The sequence below is a fragment of the Leptopilina heterotoma genome, unplaced genomic scaffold (genome assembly GCF_015476425.1).
Source record: "Leptopilina heterotoma isolate Lh14 unplaced genomic scaffold, ASM1547642v1 Lhet_57, whole genome shotgun sequence".
NCBI classification, from domain to species: Eukaryota; Metazoa; Arthropoda; class Insecta; order Hymenoptera; family Figitidae; genus Leptopilina; species Leptopilina heterotoma.
In genome coordinates this window covers 1861251-1885681 of record NW_025111127.1, presented here as the reverse complement: position 1 = coordinate 1885681, position 24431 = coordinate 1861251, and the positions used below count along the sequence as shown (strand labels likewise).

At 29.8% G+C, this 24431-nt stretch overlaps 1 protein-coding gene across 2 annotated transcripts in view; it reads right to left on the bottom strand.

The window, feature by feature from the left end:
• Window positions 1-24431, bottom strand: part of LOC122508774 (ena/VASP-like protein) — a 55681-nt gene that overhangs the window by 13426 nt on the left and 17824 nt on the right. For both annotated transcript variants that reach the window (XM_043622307.1, XM_043622306.1), the window contains exons 2-3: window positions 18694-19015; window positions 18181-18314 (exon numbers count right to left, since the gene is read on the bottom strand). In XM_043622307.1, the coding sequence (XP_043478242.1) occupies window positions 18181-18314; window positions 18694-19015 (456 nt within the window). The remainder of the gene's footprint in view (window positions 1-18180; window positions 18315-18693; window positions 19016-24431) is intronic.

The window sequence follows — 24431 nt, the reverse complement described above, 5'->3', positions numbered from 1 at the left end:
TTTATCTATACAAAAACAAAATTCTGAAGATATTTGGATGCATCACGACAAAATTGTAGATAAAACTTTTTCAAATGTGGAGAAAGCAGGTGGCTACCAGTGGAACTGAGACAATACAAAAGCCAAGCAGTCATTCATAGAACCGAAAATCCTATCTACATCGGTACTGTACGAAAGTTTATTTTCGCTAGCTTCAAACATAGAAACGAAATACAGGAGTAGGATTCATCTTGATAGTTTAGCAAAGTTGACATTTATGGATTCTTTAGGTGAAGAGCAGTGTGGATTTTCTGTGATATTAAAAAAAGAGTAGTGCAAAATTTAGTTTCTTTCCAGGCTGTTGACTTATCAAATATAAATTTGAACTTTAGGAAATGCAAATCTTATTTAAATAAATGTAAAAAAAGAAGCATAGCACTTTCAGTGCATTTAAAAGACTCAATTTGTATAACTTTTATTATTTGTAAACAATATTCCCAATGATTAAAAAAGAAAAATTATTTTTTATTGGTCATAAAAGACTCCGCAAAAAATGTATTGAAATTGTCTTACCGTTAATTTTGTTCATCTTTTCAGAATTAGTAGTTCTAAGTGTCCTAATTAAAGATATAATTCAGTTAGGGACAGTTTCACCAATACCGATTAAAAGTTAATCAATGATTAAATCCTCAATCAACCAATCATAAGCCGTTAACGACCGAATTGTCGTTTTTTGTCGATAACGGTCACTTGAGTAGGCAGAGGGTTAAACTGCCTTTAATAATTGATTAACTTATTTGGCTAACAACACGGCGCGAAAGTGGGGTATTTTTACCCGCTGTTTTTAGCAACATCAACATTTCAGTGATTTTGTTCAAATGAACCATTATTTTTGGTAAGTTTAATGTCCAAAGACATCAATATATACAAAGAGAGAACTCTTAATGTTAAACAAATAAAAATGTAAAATATCAACCCTTAAAAACTACCCCTTGTACAATTGAACCGCCGGATCGTAGAAGGGCATATAGCCCATTTGAATTACATTGGCTATATGCCCTTCTACGATCCGGCGCACAGTGGGGCCAAATGTACTTTTTGTGTCAAATTCAGTCTAGAGGTCACAATTTTCATTCAAATTAAGCAATTTTTTTTTAAATCTTCGTTACTAAATTAACACTATATAAAAAAGAGAATACTATCTTAAACACCGCAAATATTTTTATAAATGAATTAACTTTTCTTTTACTCATGAACTGGCAGATTCACCCTTACAAACAACCCCACTTACAATACAGTCTGTATATCTTACACAAAAATCCTAACCGTACTCGTATGTTAGAATTAACAATATCATTTTTTCAGTGCATTAAAAATATCAAACAGCTCTGTTCAAAAGATCCGTTCAAGGGTATTTCACGTTTTCTTCATGACGAGCATATCCGAAGTACCATAAAATACTTGCAACGTGAGCATAAGTACCTAAAGTTCTTGCACCCGTCTTACTAGTGCAATTGTAATCACGGACAGGTTGTTGTTGCTCCCCTTCATTTTCTTCAAGCGCAAAAAGTATCCATAGCTGATGTCGAGTAGCATTTCGAAATCTATAATAAATGCGCATTCTTATTAAACCAGGTTCATTCATCAAAGCATCCAGTTGTGACTCTTCATTACCATCTCTATGGACTTTATCCTGGATATGAGACGGTGCCAAGTTAACTTGGTATACTCCGAATGTTAAGTGACACAAATACTTCATAGAAAGATGAGGAAAATATGGAAGATCATTTTCGTTTAAATGCATCCATTTTGCAAATCTTTGGAAAAGTTCCTCTTCTCCTTTAACCTTTCTTTTTAATTCATTTGCTGTTTGAGCTCTTAATAACATTTCTTTAGCTGCTTCCATTTCTATTAAACCACGATATCTATTTAGTATCGCGCCAGCAATGCGAAAAAAATGGCCAAAATGAGGAACATGTGTCATTGATATGGGTTTACCAAACACTTGAAAAATAGATTGCAAGTTCCCGTTTCGCAATTCTACTAACCATCTTATTTTTGTGATTAATCGAGATTCGTTAGCTTCCTCAGTAGAGAATTGTCGTTCATTACGTCCTAAAAGCGGTGGCATTTTTGGTACCAAACATATCTGTTCAAGAAAAGGAATCGCATCGCGATACCCTCTGCCAACAATAATTATACCGTCTTCGTCTAGCCATTCTCTGACATCATGTTTTTCACATTTTTGTATTAAAATGTTGTCGTCGTTATTTCGTGCATCCGAAAAGTATAGTCCGTGAATGTCAAAAATGGATCCATTCGTCGACACCAGAAGAATAGGCTTAACAACATGGCAACTCTTGTGAAGACTGAACGATCGCCGTAAAGCTTAAAAATTGTACCTGTTGCGCTGGATCAAATAGATTCTACAAATCTCGAAATTGTTCCTCAGTTATTGGAGAAAATGATTTAAACTGATCGTCGGAAAAATCGTTTTAATCTTCGAATTTTTTTCCGAATTTCTTTTTACAGAATCGATGAGACCATTTAAGAACTTTAACAACGAGGACCTTTAATATAATAAACTCTATAACGAAGATGCTGCAAGAGATCTGCAGGGATAAAAGTGTTCATTTAAATGCTCTGGACAACACCTTATATATATATATATAGATTCTTTACTTTTTTCACTTTAAATGTTAAGGGGTTGTTTTCTTTATAAGGAATAACTTTCAGTCAATTTTCAACAATCTTTCACTGTTTAAAGTGTTCATTACTTTGGTTAATAGGATTTATTTAAAATGTAAAATATAACACGGGTTGCATTTGTATACTGAAAAAAAAGATCTGGTTGAAATTACCAGAGTTAAAAATTTTCTAGTTATTTTAACCAGAAAAAGTAGTTAATAGGACTAGACAGTTCTGGTTAATATATTCTGGTTAAAATATTCTGGTTGAAAGAATTCTGGTAGAAATTCTGATTAAAATGGCTGAAAAAGAATACCGCGCAAAAAGTGGTTGTCTTGTGAACGTCGTGGCGTCTTTTTGTCTCGTGTCTCGGTTTTCCATAAAAATATGGATAGAGAAGTCCAGGATTTATTAGATAAGTGGGGACTAGGAGAATTGAAGAATATTTTCAAAGGTAAGTCATATAAGTTTTTCTTATAAATAAATATATCTTTTGAAAACGTGGACGACGCGTGGTTTATAATTTTTAGGTTAAGCGTTACCATGCATCGTTTCCACAATCCATGGTCGTAAATTTAATTGAATTTTTAATAAACAGGCATCACAGTTTGTCTCCTTATCCCCTTTTTCAATTTTGTCACTTATTTCGCCTTTTTTTTGCTAAAAACACTTAAAAAATTAAATTATTGAGAAGTTTAAAATAATTGCTAATGTTGAATTATTTGCAAAAGAAATAAAATTCTTCGCAGAAATTCATTTCTGTTCAAAAATTTAAAGAAATTATAGTTCCAATTTCAATTCTCTTTGTAAATAATAAAATTCTTCTCCGTAATTCAATTATTTACAAAAATTTTAATAAAATTCTTGGCAAAATTTCAATTATTTTCAAAAAATTTTCTCAGTTCAATGGTTTTCAATATCTACTATTTTAATAAAATTTTCCAAAGGAATTCAATTATTTAAAAACAATTTTATTAAAATTTTACACAAACGTTTAATTATTTTCATAAATAATAAAAATTTCACAGAAATTCTATTATTTACAAATCTTTTCTAAATTTTTTCGCAGTAATACAATTATTTTCATAAATAGTAAAAATCATCGCGTAGAATTTCATATATTTTTAGTACAATTTTAATGGAATTACTTAAAAAATTTAATGGTTTTTAATAATATTTATTAAAATTTGTCAAAAGAATTCAATTTTGAGAAACATTCAATTATTTAAAACACTATTTATGTTTGATTTTTTTTTAAAATTATTTAAAGTTTTTATTTTCTAATAATATATATTTAATTGAAAATTTTCCGAATAATCGAAATTTTATTTAAATTAAATTGCAAACAAAACAAATGCTTTCGGAAATTCTCAAAGAATTTTTTTTTAAATTTTAGTATTAATTGATTTAAAGACGAATTTTAGTTAAAAGTTCTAGAAAATAATAATTTATTTGAAATAATCAAAATAATTTTGAAGAAATGACAGTAAGAATAATCTAATATTACAAAAAAAATGATTTTATCACTAGGTCATCTTTAATTAATATAAAATAAATTGTTGAATTTTAAAAAGGTTTTAATTAAAAAGATTTTGAACTCTTAAATCCCACGAAAAAAGAATAATGATTAAATAATTTTTTAAAAAAGATATTATCGATGTTTTCGAATAATTTTACAATTAAAGAAATTCATAAATAAATGCAATGCAATATTTTTTTGAGTATCTAAAAATTTTTAGAGTGAAAGTTGTTTAAACAAATAAATTTTTGTTCACATTTTGTCCCCTTTTTGAGGAAAAAATTTCTATTTTCACCTTCTTTAAGGATTAAAGGTACTGTGATGCCTGTATTCAAAATTATTTTTAAATTTAATTTTAAATTAATATTAAATATTTTTTTTAGAGGAGTGTATAAACTTGCAGAGTTTACTATTATTAACGCCGCATTTAATTTCCCAACTAAATTTAAAATTAGGGCACCAACCCTTATTAAAGAGTAAAATTGCTGAAGAAAATGCAATTGTAATTACAAATTTATTATATTTAAATTATAATCCTGTCAGAATTTCTCAAACGTATTATGTGAATTTTAAAGATAATATCTTAATAATAATTTTAATATAATATAATTTTTAATGTTAAATCATTTTGTTACTAATTTTTTAGCAGTAAGTACTAGAAAAAAATTAAATTGTTAATAAACTTTGTGATCCGTTTTTTAAATTCTGACACATTTACTAAAAATCTGTTTTTAAAGTATGTTTTTCTTTACTATATAGAGAAATTCTAAGGCAGTGGACCTGTATCTACCAGTATCCACAGGACTTCCAAAAAGTATACCTGTCTCAGATATTTCGGTAATTGCGGATGGTTCTAATAACAATAACGACATTTGTACTGCTTCTCCTTCAAATGTTACTTTAAAAGCTCTGGGTGTGGCTGTTAATTTAGCAATAAATTCCTCATCAAACTCTGGTGCACATATAATTTCTGCAAAAAAAATCCAAAGAAACGACTAATAGAAGCAACAAGGAATATATCTACACTGCAAAAACCTCTTGTAAGTACATATATATCTAAAATTATTAATACGTCTCCCGTTAATTACATTCTAAATTCAGATCTATAAGATCAATTTATAATTCATTATTATTTATATTATTATTATATTAAATAATATAATGATTAATTTATATAACGTTTACTTTTTAAAATAAAATAAATGTATAATAAACGAATTTCCATTTTAATGTGAGATAAAATTGTCCAAGTTAATATTTTATTAATAGTTAATATTTATTAATTTATAACTTACTTTTCGTAGCCTTTAAAGGAACTTTTAAATCAGTCAGGAGTGCAAGGGCAACAATTAATTAATCGTTGTGGAGAAACATTGCTGGAATCTTGGGAAAGTCGTCTTTTGGCGGAATTGATTATTAATCATGAATTGGAAGTTGTTAATCATGAAAAAATTTCTCATGAAAGATATCTTGCTAGAAGTCAAGAAATAACGGAATTATTTTCTAAAGAATCAGGGGTAAGTAAATATTATATTATTTAAACTTGTTAATTTTTAAAAAATTTTGTTGACTATAAATTTTCTTGTGTTTCTAGAATTCGTGGTATACTCCGTATATCAATCTTCCTGGCAAGAAGAAGAAAATTGCGGCGAAAGGAAGACTAATTGATAAAAGAAATAACCTTATTAAAAGGTTTAAAAAGTGTGGCTGTTATGTAAATCACGAAGAAAAAGAGACATCAGATTGTCCACAACCTCTAGATAACATCCAATTAGCAGAGATAGACGGAAAGTTGAACTGGCTGAGAAATTGCTTTGAACCTTGGAATTTAGTAACAAACTACTGGAAGGACACCTACGACTACTGCATCCAAAAATTGCGTTAACTAAATGGTCCTCTTTTACACGAGTACTATGATGAATTCCCAGTATTAAAACAGCCTCTGGGATATACTTTAGTAAGTTTTTTTTAAGTAAAATTTGAATTATAAATTGCAGCACTAACGAATCGAACATATTATCATTTTATCACTTTGCTTGAAGTTCGTAAAAGTCCGTTTTTTAAAAAAAGATCAGTAAAGTCCGTGAATTGATTTAGAAAACACGAAAAGTTCTTAAATTGAACGACAAAATTTGGATAATCTTAGAGAAATTACAAATGATTGTAGAAATTAAATTATTTTCAAAAGTTATAAAATTCTTCGCAAAATTCAATTATGTTCAAAAATGTTTTTAAATTCTTGTCAAAATTTCAATTATCTTTAGAAATAATTAAATTTTTCTCTGAGATTCAATTATTTTCAAAAATTCTAATAAAATTCTTGGTAAACTTTTAATAAATTTCAAACAATTTACTCAATTCCGTAATTTTTAATAGGTATCTACTACTCTAATAAAATTATACAAAAGAATTAAATTATTTAAAAAAAATTAATTAAAATTCTACACAAACTTTCAATTATTTTTACAAAATAATAAAAATTTTACAGAAATTCAATTTTTTACAAATTTTATGTAAATTTCTTAGCCATAATTCAATTACTTTCATAAATAATAAAATTCTTTTTAGGACTTCAATTATTTTCATAAATAATACAATTTATGGCAGAATATTGATTATTTTTAATACAATTTTAATCGAATTCGTCGAAAAATATAATTATTCTTAAAAATTTAATAACATTCATCAAAAGAATTCTATTATTTAAAAATTTGTTTATAAAATTCTTTATGAGAATTTATTTTTAAGAAGTTATCAATTATTCAATAAATTATTTATTTATGTATAATTCTCTTCTCTTGAATATTTTAATCAAAACTGATTTCAAAATTAATTTTTTTAATTCTACATAATAATTGAGTATTAAAAGCATTGGAGCATGAATTTTTAAGGAAAAATTGAATTTTGAAAAGTTTTCAAATTAAAATCTTTGAATATCTGAATGTTTCGTACTTTTCAACTAACAATTCTGTAGAATTAATTTTTTTTAAAGTTCTCGTCAAAATTTCAATACACTCGAATCTCGCTATAACGAGAAGTTCGGGAGTCAAGTCTCCCTCTATTACGAGCGCAAGAGGAGAAATGAGAAATCCCCACTTTTAAGATTCTTCATTCATTTTTTTTAGTGTTTACAATTTACATAATGTCAAAATTACAAACGTAACCTAGTTTAATTTGAACTTTAACGTACAGAAAATTTATATAAGCTAAAATTTTGAAGATTGATATAATTTCAAATAAGAAGTGACCTTTTATGACTTTTTTATTTTATTTTATATAAATAAAATTGATTTTAACCAACTTTAAACCAAATGAATGTGCATTTGTTTATAAATAGTGGGGGTAATCGGGAGGAAATTTTCCTCGCTATACCGAGAGACAGAGCTCTCGTTATAGAGAGCGCTCGTTATAGAGAAGGTCGTTATAGCGAGATTTGAGTGTAATTATCTTTTCAAATAATAAAATTCTTTTAAGAAATGTAATTGTTTTAAAAAATTTTAATAAAATTCTTGTCAAAATTTCAATTATCTTTAGAAATAATTAAATTCTTCTCTGAGATTTAATTATTTTCAAAAATTGTAATAAAAATCTTGTCAAAATTATAATAAATTTCAAAAAATTTACTCAATTTAATGATCTTTAAATCTTTAAATCATTTAATTATTTTCGTAAATAATAAAATTTTTACAGGGATTCAATTATTTTGTTAAATAATAAAATTATTCTTAGGAATTCAATTATTTTGATAAATAATACTAATAAGAAAACACATTGCGGAATTTCTATTACTTTTAATGCAATTTTAATCGAATTCCTTAAAAAATGTAATTATTCTTAAAAATTTTACTAAAATTCGTTGAAAGAATTCAATTTTTTAAAAATTTGTTGATAAAATTCTTTATTGTTATTTTTTTTGTATATTTAAATAATTGAATTCTAGTGGAATTTTGTAATAAAAATTTATTTAAAAATGGCTTTCAGGCGTACTTGCGTTTGCGAAGGCAAAATGGGCCCCACATAAATATTTTTTTTCACAGTCATTTTATTTAAAATATTAAAAACGATTTTTGCACCTTAAAGTACATTATAAAAACTAAAAAAAGAAAAAATTGTTTCGTTTTTTAACCGTTATTTACGATTCGTAGAGTGCCCCAAAAATTGTCGATCTCAAATTTGTAAGAGTTTGCGGTGCCCCGCATAGAGCCTCTCCTGACTGTCTAAAATCAAAAAAACAAAATTTATTCTTTAGTATACATTAATACCTAGTGGACTAACCTGATGAAATTAAAAAAAGTAAAAAAAACGAAAATGCGGTACTTTTAAAGTCAAAAATTCAAAAGATCAAAATCATCATTTCTTAAAAATTGACTTTAAAAGTACCGCATTTTCGTTTTTTTTACTTTTTTTAATTTCATCAGGTTAGTCCACTAGGTATTAATGTATACTAAAGAATAAATTTTGTTTTTTTGATTTTAGACAGTCAGGAGAGGCTCTATGCGGGGCACCGCAAACTCTTACAAATTTGAGATCGCAATGTTTGGGGCCCTCTACAAATCGTAAATAACGGTTAAAATCGAAAAAAAAATTTCTTTTTTTTGTTTTTATAATGTACTTTAAGGTGCAAAAATCGTTTTTTAATAAAAATCGTTTTTAATAAAATTCTTCCCAAGAATTCAATGATGTCGATAAATACCAAATTGTTCTCAAAAATTCAATTTATTGAGACATTTTAATAATATTAATAATATTTTTTCATAAAAAATAAAATGCTTTTTAGGAGTTCAATTATTTAAAAAAATTTAATAAAATGCCGCACAGACATTTAATTATTCTTAAATATTTTAATAGAATTCTTTGTAAAATTTAATTATTTTTAAAAACTTTTGTTAATTAAATTATATCAATATCTATTTTCATAAAATTTATAAACAGAATTCAATTATTTAAAAAAAAATGTAAAATCTTCGTAAGAATTCAATTATTTTTATAAATATTAAAAATTTCTCAGAAATTCAATTCTTTAAATTACAATTGGCATAAAATTGTCAAAAGACATATATTATTTAAAATTTTTTATAAAATTCTTCGCAATAATTAAATAATTTTTATAAATATTTAAATTCTTTGATGAATAATAAAATTCGATACAAGAATTCAATTTATAGCAGGTAAGAAAGAAGTAAATATTTTTGATGAAAATTAGGAAAGAGACAGGAAAATAATATATAGAATGGAATTTTTGTCAGTTTTGTGAAGTGTCTAAAACGAATTTTTTTGTTCGTCAAGTTTAATTTTTTGATAGCTATTTTTTGATAATTTTTAAAAATTAATTATTAAGTTCGAAGTCTGTGTAAGTAAAAAAATGTTTGTGTATTTAATTTTTTGTTAATTAATTATTTATGATTTTAGGTTGACAATGATCTTTTCAGTACAGTGGAAAGTTTAAGAGAAGATTATAAAAAAATTGGAACGACTTTACAGCCCCTTCCAATAATCGTTGGCTTAAATCTGAAGGATATAACATCATCATATGTCTTCATTAACAATGTGGATTATAAGGTTGAGTCACCTTTAAGAGCTGTGGACGTCACCTTCAAAGCTTTCCATGCTTTGCATGCTAACTATCCAGTTAATGGAAAAGGAATGTGGTGGCTTCTGCAGAAATGTGCTTTTAAAATTAATACTTCGTGGGACGAAAAGCTAACATCAGTAAGCCATTTGGAAAATGCTTTAATGTGCGATTAGTATTATTTCAATTTTACATCGTTGACAGATTCAAATATTTATATATTGGTAAGTCAAAATGCCTTTAAAAGACTGGACTTTAATTTAAAGTTTATATTCTTAAAGAATATATTTCTTACTGTGATCTTATTGATTAAGAAGGAGTTTACACCGTAAGCCTTAAATATAAGCCTCCGCGAGCATAAACGGATATGCCTCCATGAGGATATACTTGCGTCTGCGCAAAGTGTTTGCCTGCAGCTGTGTTGTGAAAGAGTTTGCCTTGACCACGTGTTCGCGCAGGCGTAAATATATGCTCCTGGAAGTATATCCGTTTATGCGCGCGGAGGCTTATATTTAAGGCTTACGGTGTAAACTCCTTCTAAGGTAACTATTGAAACACCTAGATTTTCGTTTATATGTGTTTAAAAAATTTATTTATAATAGAAAATTGCCAAAGTACTAAAATTAAGAAGTAAATTCTATTTTAAGTCAAGGATGTTTCGTCTTGATCTCTAGGTTTAAAACAGTATTAATGTAATTTATATTTTATATTCATTCGAGTCACAATAACGTTTAAAGGTTCGTTTAAAATGAAAATTTTATTTTTTGCAAATAGTTTAAATACTTCTGTGATTTTCTTGAGACTTATTCGTTTTAGTGCATACGTATACGATTTTGTTTAAAAATAAAAATTTAGATTTCTTCGAGAAAAACGCACTTTTCCATCTTTTAGTCTCTTTAAGAAAGGAATACTATCACCATGCCGCTTTGCTTTTTATGTCGTATTGAACTATTAACAATAAACGCATTACAATTTCATTTCCAATTGCAGCACAATAATGAAGAGATTCTTTATTATAAGTGCATAGAACCATCCTGTAACAGAAAATTTAATACTTGGTTGTTGTTAAGAAAACAGAATATCGAAGATTAAAATTTTTTTTGGAACAAGGATTTTTGATGGAAGCTGTAGATAAAGTTATTGGTAGGCGAGATGAAGATATACGAGTCAATGGAATTTTACAAAATGTACCCGTAGAAGTTCGCACTAAATTTTTACCTACTAGAGATATTTTAAAATCATTTTTAGAGCTTCCTAACGTCTTTGACACTCTCTATACATATATGCAGGAATTAGAATCTCATCGAAATTCTGATATTTTAGAAAATTATGTTCAGGGAAAATCTTGGAAAAGAAAACGAAGTCATTACGCTGACAGTGACGTTGTTTTTCCCTTATTTCTTCATGCTGATGATTTTGAAATAAATAACCCCCTCGGCTCTCATGCAGGTATTCAAAAATTATGTGCTGCTTATGTTAGTTTTGCTAGCATGCCACCAGAATTTGCATCTTGTATTGAAAATGTATTTTTAACTTTGCTTTTCCATTCGAACGATCGTGAAGAATTTGGTAATGCAAAAGTCTTTAGATGTTTAGTGGACGAATTTAATTATCTAAGTCGAACTGGCATTTTGATTAACGTAGATGGTAAAGAAATACGAGTGTTTTTTGTTCTTGCAGGGATTTTGGGGGACAATTTAGGTTTGAATACTTTCTTAGGATTCTGTAAAGGTTTTAATGCACACTATTACTGCCGATTTTGTAAAAACAAAAGAAGTGACTGTGAACACAATAAGATTATCTCTGAAAACTTAAGGTCGAAACATAATTATCCAGTTGATGTAGCAGAAGGTTTTAGACAATCAGGCATTCATGAATATCTATTTACTGATACTCTACACGACTGCGATGAGGGAATCTTTTATTACGGAATGGGAAATATACTGCATCATTTTATTATTGTCAAAAAGAAGTTTACCAGAGATTTGCTGAACAGTAGAATGCTAGGTTTTGATTACCCGAAAAATGGATTAACAAATCGACCTCCTGCGTTAACAGCGGACAATATAAAGAATAAACAATTACCTTACTCAGGAAGTGAAATGAGAAATTTTTTATTAACTTTCGCAATGCTGGTAGGTGATCGTATTCCTTTCGAAGATAATGTTTGGCAATACTATTTAGTATTACGTAGAATTTACGATCTCGTATATGCTAGAAGCATTCAAAAGTCTGCCGCGGGTTTGATTAGTTCTCTCGTTCGTGAACATAATTCAATGTACATAGAACTTTTTCGGGATACATTAAAACCCAAACATCACATTATGGGTCATTACAGTCCATTAGTTCTCCTAGAATCAGGACCTTTCTTTTATTTCAGTAGTAATAAATACGAATCAAAACACAGCGATTTTAAAAAAGCTGCAGTAGCTACCAAATCAAGACGTAATGTTCTCACAACTTTAATGATGAAAGAGCAACTAAAACTTTGTTATCGTTTAATAAGAAAAGAAGGTCTTGTAATTCAATTGGAACATGGATTTAAAATTTTTAATGGAAATATTGCAGAAGTTGCAGAATACCTCACTTTTATAAATACTCTTCCGCACGATTTTCACACTTGTTTAGTAACTTCATGGGTTAATTTTCAAGGAATCAGATATACAGTAGGTTCTTACATTGTAGTCAATGTTAACGAGGATTTTCCTACATTCGGTAAAATTTCACATGTGTTACTTAATTTTAATAACCAAATTTATTTTGTATTCGAAAACATTGAAACTTTATTCTTTGAAGAAAATCTTCATGCTTATTCTGTAAATGTGACAAACAAATTATCAAGCATATCAATTGAAATGTTGGCCGATCCATTTCCTGTTATATCTGCCACAGTACCGAACGGCAATTTGTTTATCACATTAAAACACGCTTTGCAATCAAATTATTTAAATATTGTAATAAAATGTTACCATATTTATATTTATATTTAGTGTTACTAAATGTTAATAAAAAATTTTTAAAGTCACAATTGATGTAGTTTATGGACCTGTTACTTATTATCCCAGTGTTACTAATTAACCCATTAGACAGCAATAGTTTGAAAATAATAATTAAAAAAACTACAATTTTCGGTGACGTTAATGAGAGGATTTTTGCTAAAAAAATTTTAGTACGTTTTTAACCAGAATTGCTGGTCAAATTGATTAGAAATTCAAGCAGAAATTTGGAACCAGAAATTTTTTACTAAAAAATTTGTGGTACATTTAACTAGAATTTCTGGCTGAATTAATCAAAAATTTAACCAGAAATTTTTACTAGAAAAGTTATAGTATATTTAAATAGAAATTCTGGTTAAATTGACCAGAACTTTAACCATAAATGTTTTACCAGATATTCTAATAATTTCAACTAGAAAAACTGGTAAGGGTATATTTAACATTTCTTTCTGGTTGCAATAACCAGAATTCTAGTTGTTCCAACCAGACATTTTTTTCAGTGAAAGTGAGGTTGTTTGTAAGAATGAATATGCCAGTTCATAAGTAAAAGAAAAGTTAATTCAATTATAAAAATATTTGCGGCATTTAAGATAATTTTTTGATATGGTATTAACTGTACAAAAAATAGTTTTTAAGGGTTGATATCTCACATTTTTATTTGTTTAACATTAAGATTTCTCTCTTTGTATATATTGATTTCATTGGACATTACTTACCAAAAATAATGGTTCATTTGAACAAAATCACTGAAATGTTGATTTTTACCAATTCTGAAAAGATGAACAAAATTAACGGTAAGCCAATTTTAATGGTTTTTTTTATCGATTAATCAAAAAAATTAATTCTTAATTTTTAAGATCGATTATTTAAATCGATTCTTTTTTCAAGATCGTCCATCTCTAAATGGAGCTTGTGACATAAAAAGAGACAGATATATACTATTAAGAATAAATAAAAATAACACAAAATGACAAAAAAATGCGAGTAGATGCAGTACAAATGAAAAATTGTCACGGCAAGAGTGAATCAAGTTTACAAAATGATTTAAATGAAAATTATGAAGAAACTGATTATGAAACAGCAGGATAACTCGGAGAATGGAAACGAAAATTCGGCCAATGATGAACGGAATGTTATTCCTTATTTGGTAAAAATGAAAACATTCTTAGTGTTTATGGTTTCTCTCCTATTGAGAGAATTTCATTATTAAATATTAATATAAATGATTCGTTAAAATACATCGCTCAACAGATTAATAACACAAACTTATGAAAATGGTAATTATACAAGACTTTCATTGTAAATTAATATCTCCTAATGTTCAAAATCTATACTTTATTAAATTGTCTATACTGTTCATAGATGATAAAAAAAAAAATCTATACTTTATTAAATTGTCTATACTGTTCATAGATGATTATAAATCAGAACACATTTCTCGAGATGATTTTGTATCTGACGAGAGTTTAACTAATTTTTTAAAAATTTAATGCATACTAACAAGAAAAATTCTAATGCTATTAAAAAATTTTCTAATTTGAAATAAGTAGTTAAAATTTTGAGAAACAAACAAGAGTTCAATGCTGATAAGTATTTAAAGGTATTAGAAAATGGATAGATACCCAGTGAGAAATTTCTTACCGGTCCAATATTGGGAGCCAAGAGACCAATCATCGGTCCAATAAAGGCTCCCAATATTGGACCAATATGGGCTGATGCTTGGGATGTAACGGGTTCGCCGAGCATCGGTTGTTAATATTGGTCCAATATTGGCCGAATATTGGCAACCAAGAGAAAAAGTTTTTTTAAATAAATTTTTTAAATTAAATAATAATAAAAAATTAATGTTTATAATTTTTGTTTAATGTATTTATTTGTTTAATTATTTATTTTTAATAATCCATGTAAATAATAAATAATTTATTATTTATAAATTATAGTTATTTAAAAATGCAGCAACTATTAGGAAATAATCGAAATAGCATTCTGCAAAAAATTCTATCATTGAAAAATCAATGATAGGCGAGAGATATCCGCGTCATTAAATAGATTCGCAGATATACTCTGGTCTCGCGACGAATCTCTCGATACTTATATACACTGGAGTCGCCGTGTCAGTTGCGAGAACGGTTACAGCGTCCCTCTTGCGGCAGAGATAAGAATTGTCACGTAAACTGCGGGTATAATAAGGCCGTCGGTAAAGCGATTTAGCAGTTTACGTGACAATTCTTATCTCTGCCGCAAGAGGGACGCTGTAACCGTTCTCGCAACTGACACGGCGACTCCAGTGTATATAAGTATCGAGAGATTCGTCGCGAGACCAGAGTATATCTGCGAATCTATTTAATGACGCGGATATCTCTCGCCTATCATTGATTTTTCAATGATAGAATTTTTTGCAGAATGCTATTTCGATTATTTCCTAATAGTTGCTGCATTTTTAAATAACTATAATTTATAAATAATAAATTATTTATTATTTACATGGATTATTAAAAATAAATAATTAAACAAATAAATATATTAAACAAAAATTATAAACATTAATTTTTTATTATTATTATTTAATTAAAAAAATTTATTTAAAAAAATTTTTTCTCTTGGTTGCCAATATTCGGCCAATATTGGACCAATATTAACAACCGATGCTTGGCGAACCCGTTACATCCCAAGCATCAGCCCATATTGGTCCAATATTAAGAGTCAATCGGCACCCAGCACGGCAACCAATATTGGACCGATATTGGACCGATTAAAGTCTATTGGCAATTTCTCACTGGGTATACTTCCGAAAACAACACCCAACCGATTTTAATGAAACTTGGTGAAACTTATGTATTTTGATGCGCTGATTACGAAAATAATAGTGAAAATTGGCCCAATTTTTAATTTTATGGTGAAAACCATAAAAACACCATAAAATTGAAGTTTAATGTGTTTTACTTTTAAGAAATGCAAAATTTGAAAAAATGTTTTTTACAAAAGTTGTAGATCTCAATAAAATACAACTTTTTTGTTCATTTGGTTCATTGCTATTTGTACATCACAAAGTTATTGTACTTATAAGAGTTAAGGATCTTAGGTCAGTTTCCTGAGGAAAGGAGTAAAAGCAAGATAATCTCGTGTCAATTTCCAAAATGGACGGAAAATTAAATCTGTTCAGGTTAAGTTCAATTTTGCAAAGCCGGCAATCAACTTTAGTCTGGCTACGCTCTGTCGAACTTATACCTGCAGAGAGATATTGTCGCAAGCACAAAAAAACTATGACTTGCAACGAAAACACTCGTGTGTGGGATTTTCGTCTGCAAATATCAGGTTCAGAGCACAATGTAACCGTTGTAGAAAACACATGGTTTGAGAGGTGTCATATTTCTGCAGTGAGTTGCATTCTGCTCACCTACTGTTTTGCTGTTCAGTTCAACTTTGAACAATCAATAAGAGAATGCAGCATCGTGGAAGGGCAACAAGTGTCCTCAGAAACGGTGGCAGATAGATTCTCTAACTGTCGAGAGGTCTGCATGGTTGCTTTTAATGAGGAATTGGAGAAAGAAGGTCCAATTGGAGGTGTCGGAGAAGAAGTGGAGGTAGATGAGTGCAAAATCGGCCGCCGGAAATATTAAAGAGGACATGTGGTTGAAGGTTCCTGGATTCTAGGAATGATTCACAGGGGTCACCCACATAATTATCGGTTAGAGATCTGTCCCAACAATAATCGTAATCAAAACACGTTGATTGCTCTTATAAAAAAACAGGTAGTTGTTGGGACAGAAATTCACACCGATTGCTAGAAAAGTTATCTCAATTTAAAAGAGCATGGCTATGTACAAGGCACTGTGAATCATTCTGAAGCATTTGTAAACCAGGAAACCGGAGCCCACACTCAAAACATCGAGTCGTCTTAGCGGTGGATGCAGCGCTTTTTATCTCGTGGGGCATTAAAAAGAGCAACCTTGCAGACCACCTATGCGAATTTTTATTGAGATCTACAACTTTTGTAAACAACATTTTTTGAAATTTTGCATTTTTTAAAAGTAAAACACATAAAACTTCAATCTTATGATGTTTTTATAGTTTTCACTATAAAATTAAAATTTGCGCCAATTTTAACTATTATTTTCGTACTCAGCGTATCAAAATACATAAGTTTCACCAAGTTTCATTAAAATCGGTTGGGGGTTGTTTTCGGAAGTACACCCAAAAAAATTAAGAAGAAAAGTCAATCATGTCCAACCCTTTTGGACATTTCATGAAGTGATACAGCCAATTATGCACTTTGTGAATCTAAATGATTCCAAGTCGTTCAATGCCGATGATGAAGAAATTGTATTAACAGTTACTTTCTTAGTATTCTTAGATTTAGTAAGTTTAATCTCTAATTAAAATCTGATTTTGGTAAGCAAGAGAAAATTCTCGTAAATGCATGCAAATTGCAGCAGAAAAAATGCTCTCAGCTGCAAAAGAAAAGCTTGCAACATTTGAAATAGGAGACTGCGTTTTGTTGTCAGTGCCCAAAGTTGATCGTGGTCCAACTGATCCTTCAAATTTTGTATGCGTGATCTTAGATACAAAAAATTATGTTTAACAACTTGGATCTACATTTGGGATTATAAAGAAATGGTTCGAGCGAACAAATCATGAAAGCTGGATTAAATTTTATTAAAAAAGATGTTGATTTTAACCAAAATTTAACAGTCCGAGAGTGTGTTAAAAATTTCGGAGGGCAGGGACTTTTTAAGTATAATTGTTAGCGTCTAATCGTCAATGTACTACAAAAATATATAACTAAAAAAATTAATTTAATGCATTTTTTGTTTACAATTGTGATATTCATTATCAAAATTTAACGACTTTGACATTTCATGAAATGCATTAAGTCATTAAATGCGGTTTTTCACAAAGTGGCTACGACATATGCAGTGGTGATCATGGCCCACTTGAGTGATTTTATAAAGTTTACGTGGAAATTTCGAGGTTTCAAATCTTTTATAAAGACTAAAAGTTGTAGGGCTCAAAAAGAGCTAAAAAATTGAACGCCTTTTATCAATAAATTGTTTGAGTTGTTGAAAATTATTGAATTACAACGATTAAAATTAAACGATTTTTCAATGTTTAATAATTTAGTCATTTCTCGGTGAAATTACTGCTGTCTCTTAATAAGAGTACAAAATTTAGACCCTATCCGGTTAATAGTTTGCAATAATCTAATTGTTAATTAACAAACTTTTTTGTGCATTAAATATCATACTTATTGATCATTAAAAATAAATTTTTTAACGTCTCATTTTATTCAAAAGGATCTATATTATTATTTTTAATATGTCTCAAAAAGGTAATTTTTGTTGCACGTTATGATTACCACAGATAAAATAAAGTTTTGCGTATAATTTTTTTAGTGTATCTTATGATTGAATCAAAAAATTTGAACCCACCTATATCCCATATCTTCATCGAATTGTGCGGTGGGTTGTTGATGTTGCTGTTGTGGAAAGGCAGGTTGCTGTTGTGTCGTTGAGGCAACAGTCGGACCTAGACTCCTGGATATGTTGCTTCCGTTACTTAGCACCTACGTAAATGTAAAGATTGTAAACGTAAATGTCGTTAAACAATCCTATGTCCAGGACTTTTGGATAAATAGAATAGGAGATATGAAGTGATAAAGATAGGTGTAATTTACGTTTTCAGTGACTTTTCATTCTCCAACTTTGATGATCTGCAACTTTTAGAAAAGTGTTTAGAAAAATCTTCTAAAAGTTGCAGATCATCAAAGTTGGACAATAAAAAGTCACTGAAAACGAAAATTACACCTTTAAATTAACATCAATTCCATAGAAGTATATTAAACCCTTCTACATAAATAATATAAATAAATATATCTAATAATAAATAAAAAGTTTGAATTAAATTAACGTAAAAACGTTGAAAAAGGCTTAGGAGATACTAACATCAAGAGCTTGGAGCATTGCTTTAGCAAAAGCGTCGGCATCGTCTTTACTAGAGAAGTTAAGTCCGTAGACTTGTTTGTTGTCTCGCCACTGATGAAACGTTCCAGTAGCTTGATTATATTTGAGACCTCGAAGAATTGCACAATTGATGACGATTTCATGATCTTGGAGTTTACGACCAACAACCCGAAAAGTATTATTAACTTGATGATGATACAGTTGCACTTTTGACAGACCCGACGAGCTACCGCTTGGAACCCATTTTTTATTTACGTCATCATAGACCATTACCGATGCTCGAGCAGATGATATGCTGACTTCGCTGTAAAATAAGAGAAAAATCAAATATTATGTAATGAATTAATTATGTATTTAAATTAAAAATAATTTCAAATTAATTTATAAATACACGGAAAAGTTTTCATGCGAGCTGATATATTTAATTATTCTTTACTTATTTTTATTACTAAATAGTTTACAAAACAGTTTCGAGTTTCTTACAAGCACAATTTTGAAATAGGACGATCAAATTCCGAATTAGCAGTTCGGACTCTAACGGAGCGAATAAGATTATCCCGACCTACAGAACATTTAATAATTCTTCCCAATAACCATTTACAAGGTGAAAGATTTTCATTTCTAAGAAGAACCATATCTTCAACTTTCAAATTAGGTTTTATGTAAAACCATCTGTACCTTTTCTGTAATGAGTGCAAATAATTAGAGTACCATTTACATCAAAATTTTTCTAAAGTACGCTGCACTTGTTGCCAGCGAGTAAGACTATTTATCGCAGTTAATTCTTAGGAGATTTCAGGCAATCCCAATAGGCGCACCGATCAAAAAATGTCCGGGTGTTAAATACGAAAAGTCCTCAACATTATCATGAAGTGGAGCAATAGGACGAGAATTAAGAGTTGCCTGTATTAGGAGGCACGAAATGCCAATCTATTTGTTCGGTTGCACAATAATTCTTTAATTCAACACCTGAATGCAAGGCATTTACAATCTTTTTTAACTCATTACCAGCTCCCACGAAATGTGTCCCATTATCACTATACAAATGAGCTGAAGTACCCCTGCGATTTACAAAGGGAGAAAAGGCAGCCAAGAACGTAGAAGTTTTATAGTCAGTGACTAATTCAAGATAAATCGAACGAGTACTACAACAAAAAAAGCAATGTTCTTAAATGCGCATGATAAGCTATAATTCCACTTATATGATAACGAGGTAGGATGTTTAGGGTGTTAATAGGGTGTTTCTCATCAAAACTTATGGGGGCATTATGCAAACATCCTCCTAAACGAAGAATTCCGTGAGAATTCAAAAAAGGGTTTAATTTTTTAAGATATGATTTGACTGACACTGAATGATCCCCATTTTTAAGCTTTTTATTTCATTAAAAAAGTATTCCCTTTGAAGCTTCTGAACCCACATTAATCTTGCTTGGAAGATTTCCTGAGAAGCAAAATTTCTTCCAGCGGCTGGCAATTCAACAGAAGGCACTAATTAACTTTTTGACGGAGAATCTAGATGAAACGTCTACCATATGTTTGGGCCCTGCCGCCAAACAGAAAAACTTAATAATTCTGATGCAGGCAGCCCTCTACTTGCACAATCGGCTGGATTATCGGATGTAGGAATATGACGCCACTTTGCAGTGGGTAATAGCTCATGTACCTGTGTAACTCGATTGGCTACAAATGTACGCCAAGTATCAGGGTGTTTGTTTAACCAAGCCAGGACTACAGTAAAGTCCGTATGACAATACAAATTACAATGCTTATAATTCAAAATAGACGCCACAGAACTCATAGTTTTCGCCAACAGAACTACTACACACAATTTCAATCTTGGAATTGGCTGCATAAGCTTTAGAGGAAGCATCCGCAAAACCATGTAATTCGTAAGTAATATCAGACAGTTTTCCCGGTCCAACGAGGAATTTTAAGAGTTAAGCTTATGCAACCATAACTCCTATCATAAATTTAGCGAAAATGGTTACTGGGGTTAATCAAACGGAACGTAAAGTTTTGAAATAACAGATAATACCTTTCGATTCGTTAAAGAAGAAATATTTCGTGAAAAACCTTAAACTGAAAGTTATCTAAACCTGTATCCCAAAAGAGCTTAAGCACCTTCAATTTAACATCCTTATCCACTGTGATTTGAACCAGAACGGCACGTTCATGTTATCCTTCCGGACAATCATTTAACAAAATATCAGTATTCGATACCCACTTACGCAAATAAAAACCTCCACACTTCAGTAATTCTATAACTTGTAGTTGAGTTTCTTTAGCTTCCTCTAATTCATCAGACCCGAATAGAACGTCATCAACATAAGCATTTTTCTCCAAAATCGATTTCTATCACCATCATCAATAACCAGTTGTTTTATAACGCGATTAGCAAGAAATGGAACATGCAGTACCGTAAGTAACCGTTAATAATTGAAATTCTTTCAACTTTCCATCCTCAGAATACCAAAGAATTCTTTGATAACTAATATCTCTAGAGTCTACTAAGATTTGACAAAACATCTTTTCTGCATCGGCGAGATAATCAAAACGAAATTCTCTCTATCGTATTGAAATTAAATCATTCAAAATATTAGTCTATATCAAAAATATATTGTTGACACCAGAAAGCAGATTTTCTTTATTATTTTTAAAAGTTAGTTTTTTACAGTACTCTTGATGATATTTCCTGAATTCATTAATTTTCCTGACTTGTGTCAACTCTGTATTTAACAAAATTGTTTCCTTTCCACGAATTTAAAGGAAAATTTCATTTTCTATTTCATCACTATCTAAATCTGTCAATAATAAATTGTTTATAAAATAAAATTAATTTTTCTGGCAACAAGAATTACACTATCTGCACGGAGAAAAATGGGAAAATGATTTATGCAATCAGTGTAGTACTCCTTTATAGAATAATATGGGACAGGTACACACTATAGTATTAGAAGTTTCATAGCTGAACACTTTGGAACTCAACTCAAGTTATCCCATTCATCAGCATGATTATGCAGAATTATGCAATTAAAAAGAATTCTGCTTCAATTATGCACTAAAAAATGTTCATTTTACAAAATTATGTTGCATTTAAAAATTTTTTTTTTTCATTTGAAACGGTTACTGGTTATTTTTCGAAACCAACTTCCCGAAAGGCCCTATCCCGAATGTCTAAAATTACAAATTATTTTTTCCCGAATCTAATTTCCCGAAGATTTATGTACCCAAAAATTTTTTTGTTTTTTATTATGAAATGGATATATGTGCGACTCCAAGTAAGAATTTAGTTTTTTCGGAGTAAGTAAACCAATTGCAATAAAATTCAGGAATTTTAATCTACACATAAAAAGAAATGTTTCCACCACACTTAATTCAGCAAAAAAAAACGAAAAAATTGTTTATATTATGTTTATACAAATTTTTATAAACAAAACAGGTATTAAATAATAATTAAATAACTTTTGAACGACCAAACAAAATTGAATGAGGCAAACACTAAACAAATCTTTGCTGTGGTTTCTTTAAGATTCCGAAAAAATTTTTAACAACGGAAACATCTTCATGCAAAATTTTGTATAAAAGTATTCGAGATTTTAGACATTTGATAAATATTAGACATTCGGGAAAATGACCGGAAACGATTTTACTCATCATATATAGCACTTACTGCTTTTTAAAATTTAAGATTTATTTAATTTTTCAATAACATTTAACAAGTTAGTTAACAATTTAAAAACTTATTTATTATTTAATTTACAAAAATATTTTAAAAATAAAGAAACTCAAAAAAATGTTCATGGTTTTTAGTTAAGAAAAGCACTATTTTGAAAATTTTGAGCCTATTATGCGATCATTATGCAAAAAGAGTACAATTATGCAGTGAGTAAAAAATTATGCAATATTATGCGCTCTAGAAACATGTTGTAAAAGGTTTAAAACATGAATTAACATAATATTATAATGTTTCTACTTGATTTTAAAAAATTATGCAATTATGCAATCGCATAATCTACCTTTCTCTACTCATGTAATTGTTAAAAGAACGTGGCAGTTCTTTTTAAGATAATTTGTGGTCTGACTGACTGTCCTTTTATTTTGCAAATGATACCTTTCAATATACCAAAGTATACAACGCGTTTTTGTGCTCCATTTTACTTACCATCGGTTCTTAATCATCGCTCTCCTCTTTATCGTATGTGTTCATATATGAATGATTTATTTCTTAAAAATGAGGATGAAAATTTAGATTTATTTTGTACATCCTTGAATGAGTTTGTAATGGCTACACATAAGTATTTAAAACAAGCGTCGTGATTTGTTGACGATTTGCTATTAAGTTGTAATTTTTAAGTTTACATTTTGTAGCCCTGTTATTGGTTTTTACCGTTGGGCTTGGTTTTCTTCAAATAAATAAAATAAATAAATAAACAACTAGTACTCAGTCCAGTTCTTTCGAAAAATGAACGCAGTGCACATAAAGTAAATACCTACTCGAAAACTACAAATTATTCTTTCTCTCTCTCTCACACTAATGGTCGTTCACTTATCTTACCGTTTTACTTACTCTTACTACTCTCACCTATTATGCAGTGCAGTACATTAATCTGACACTCAGCTATGATAATTCTTTGAAAAGCAACTGCGCAATTTTTATCCAACGAGATCCCAAATCGGCTGATTTTAAAAAGTACCTTGGTCCTATGTCCTTCGGTCCTATTCTTCATCCGATATTTCCAAATAAAATCGTCTAAATTAATGAAAGTAGACGGGGTAAAGTTAGAGTTACCGTAAAATCGGGTCATGTCGCGAACCAACTGCTCGGTCACCCCCAGTTGTCATCTCACGATCTGATAGGCATTATCCCTACAAGTTTCGTTTCTTGTCAGGGAATTATGAACGATGTCGACACGGATATTACAGTTGATGAAATTATTAAGCATGGTGAGTTTATTGGCCCACACGTAAACAAAATCAAAATTCTTCAAGCGCAGCGTTTTAATCGCAAAGTTTACGACGAAAAAACCAAAGAGTTTAAGTTCGTTCCGTCCAAAACCGTCCTACTGACCTTTCAGGGTACGGTCCTCCCTCAAAGAGTAGCGGTCTACAAAAGATCAAGCCCAATTCGTCCTTACTTTCCGAATCCTCGTATATGTATGAAATGCTTTCGATTGGGCCACATCGCCAAACACTGTCGCTCTAAACCACGTTGCAAATCCTGCGGGGAAAACACCACCCATGACACATACAACCCTTGTCCAAACACTTCAAACACACCAAAATGTGTAAACTGCTCTGGTCCTCATCTAGCTTCATCCAAGGATTGTCCGGAATTTACCTTTCAAAAGGAAATCCGTACTTACGCTACAATACACAGACTCTCCTTAATTGAAGCAAAAGCTATCCTTCGACCCAGAAACAAGTGCAACCTCGAGCTCTTTCAATTTCTCAAATTTTCCACTGCTTGGAGAAACCCCAGCTCCTTCTTCGACAAATCAAAACTCTTCTCAACTTTTCTCAGATATCACAAACCTCTCATCTCAAAAACAGAGAAGTCCCACGATTAAACCTGCCAACCAAAAAATTGGCACGTCACAATCACGGAAAAGAACCAACTCCTTCTATGCAACACAATGGAACAATGGTAGAGACAGTAGCGACCTTCCTAATGGTTTTGCACTCTCTCCTTCTCATTTCTTGTCTAATCCTTCAACAACTTT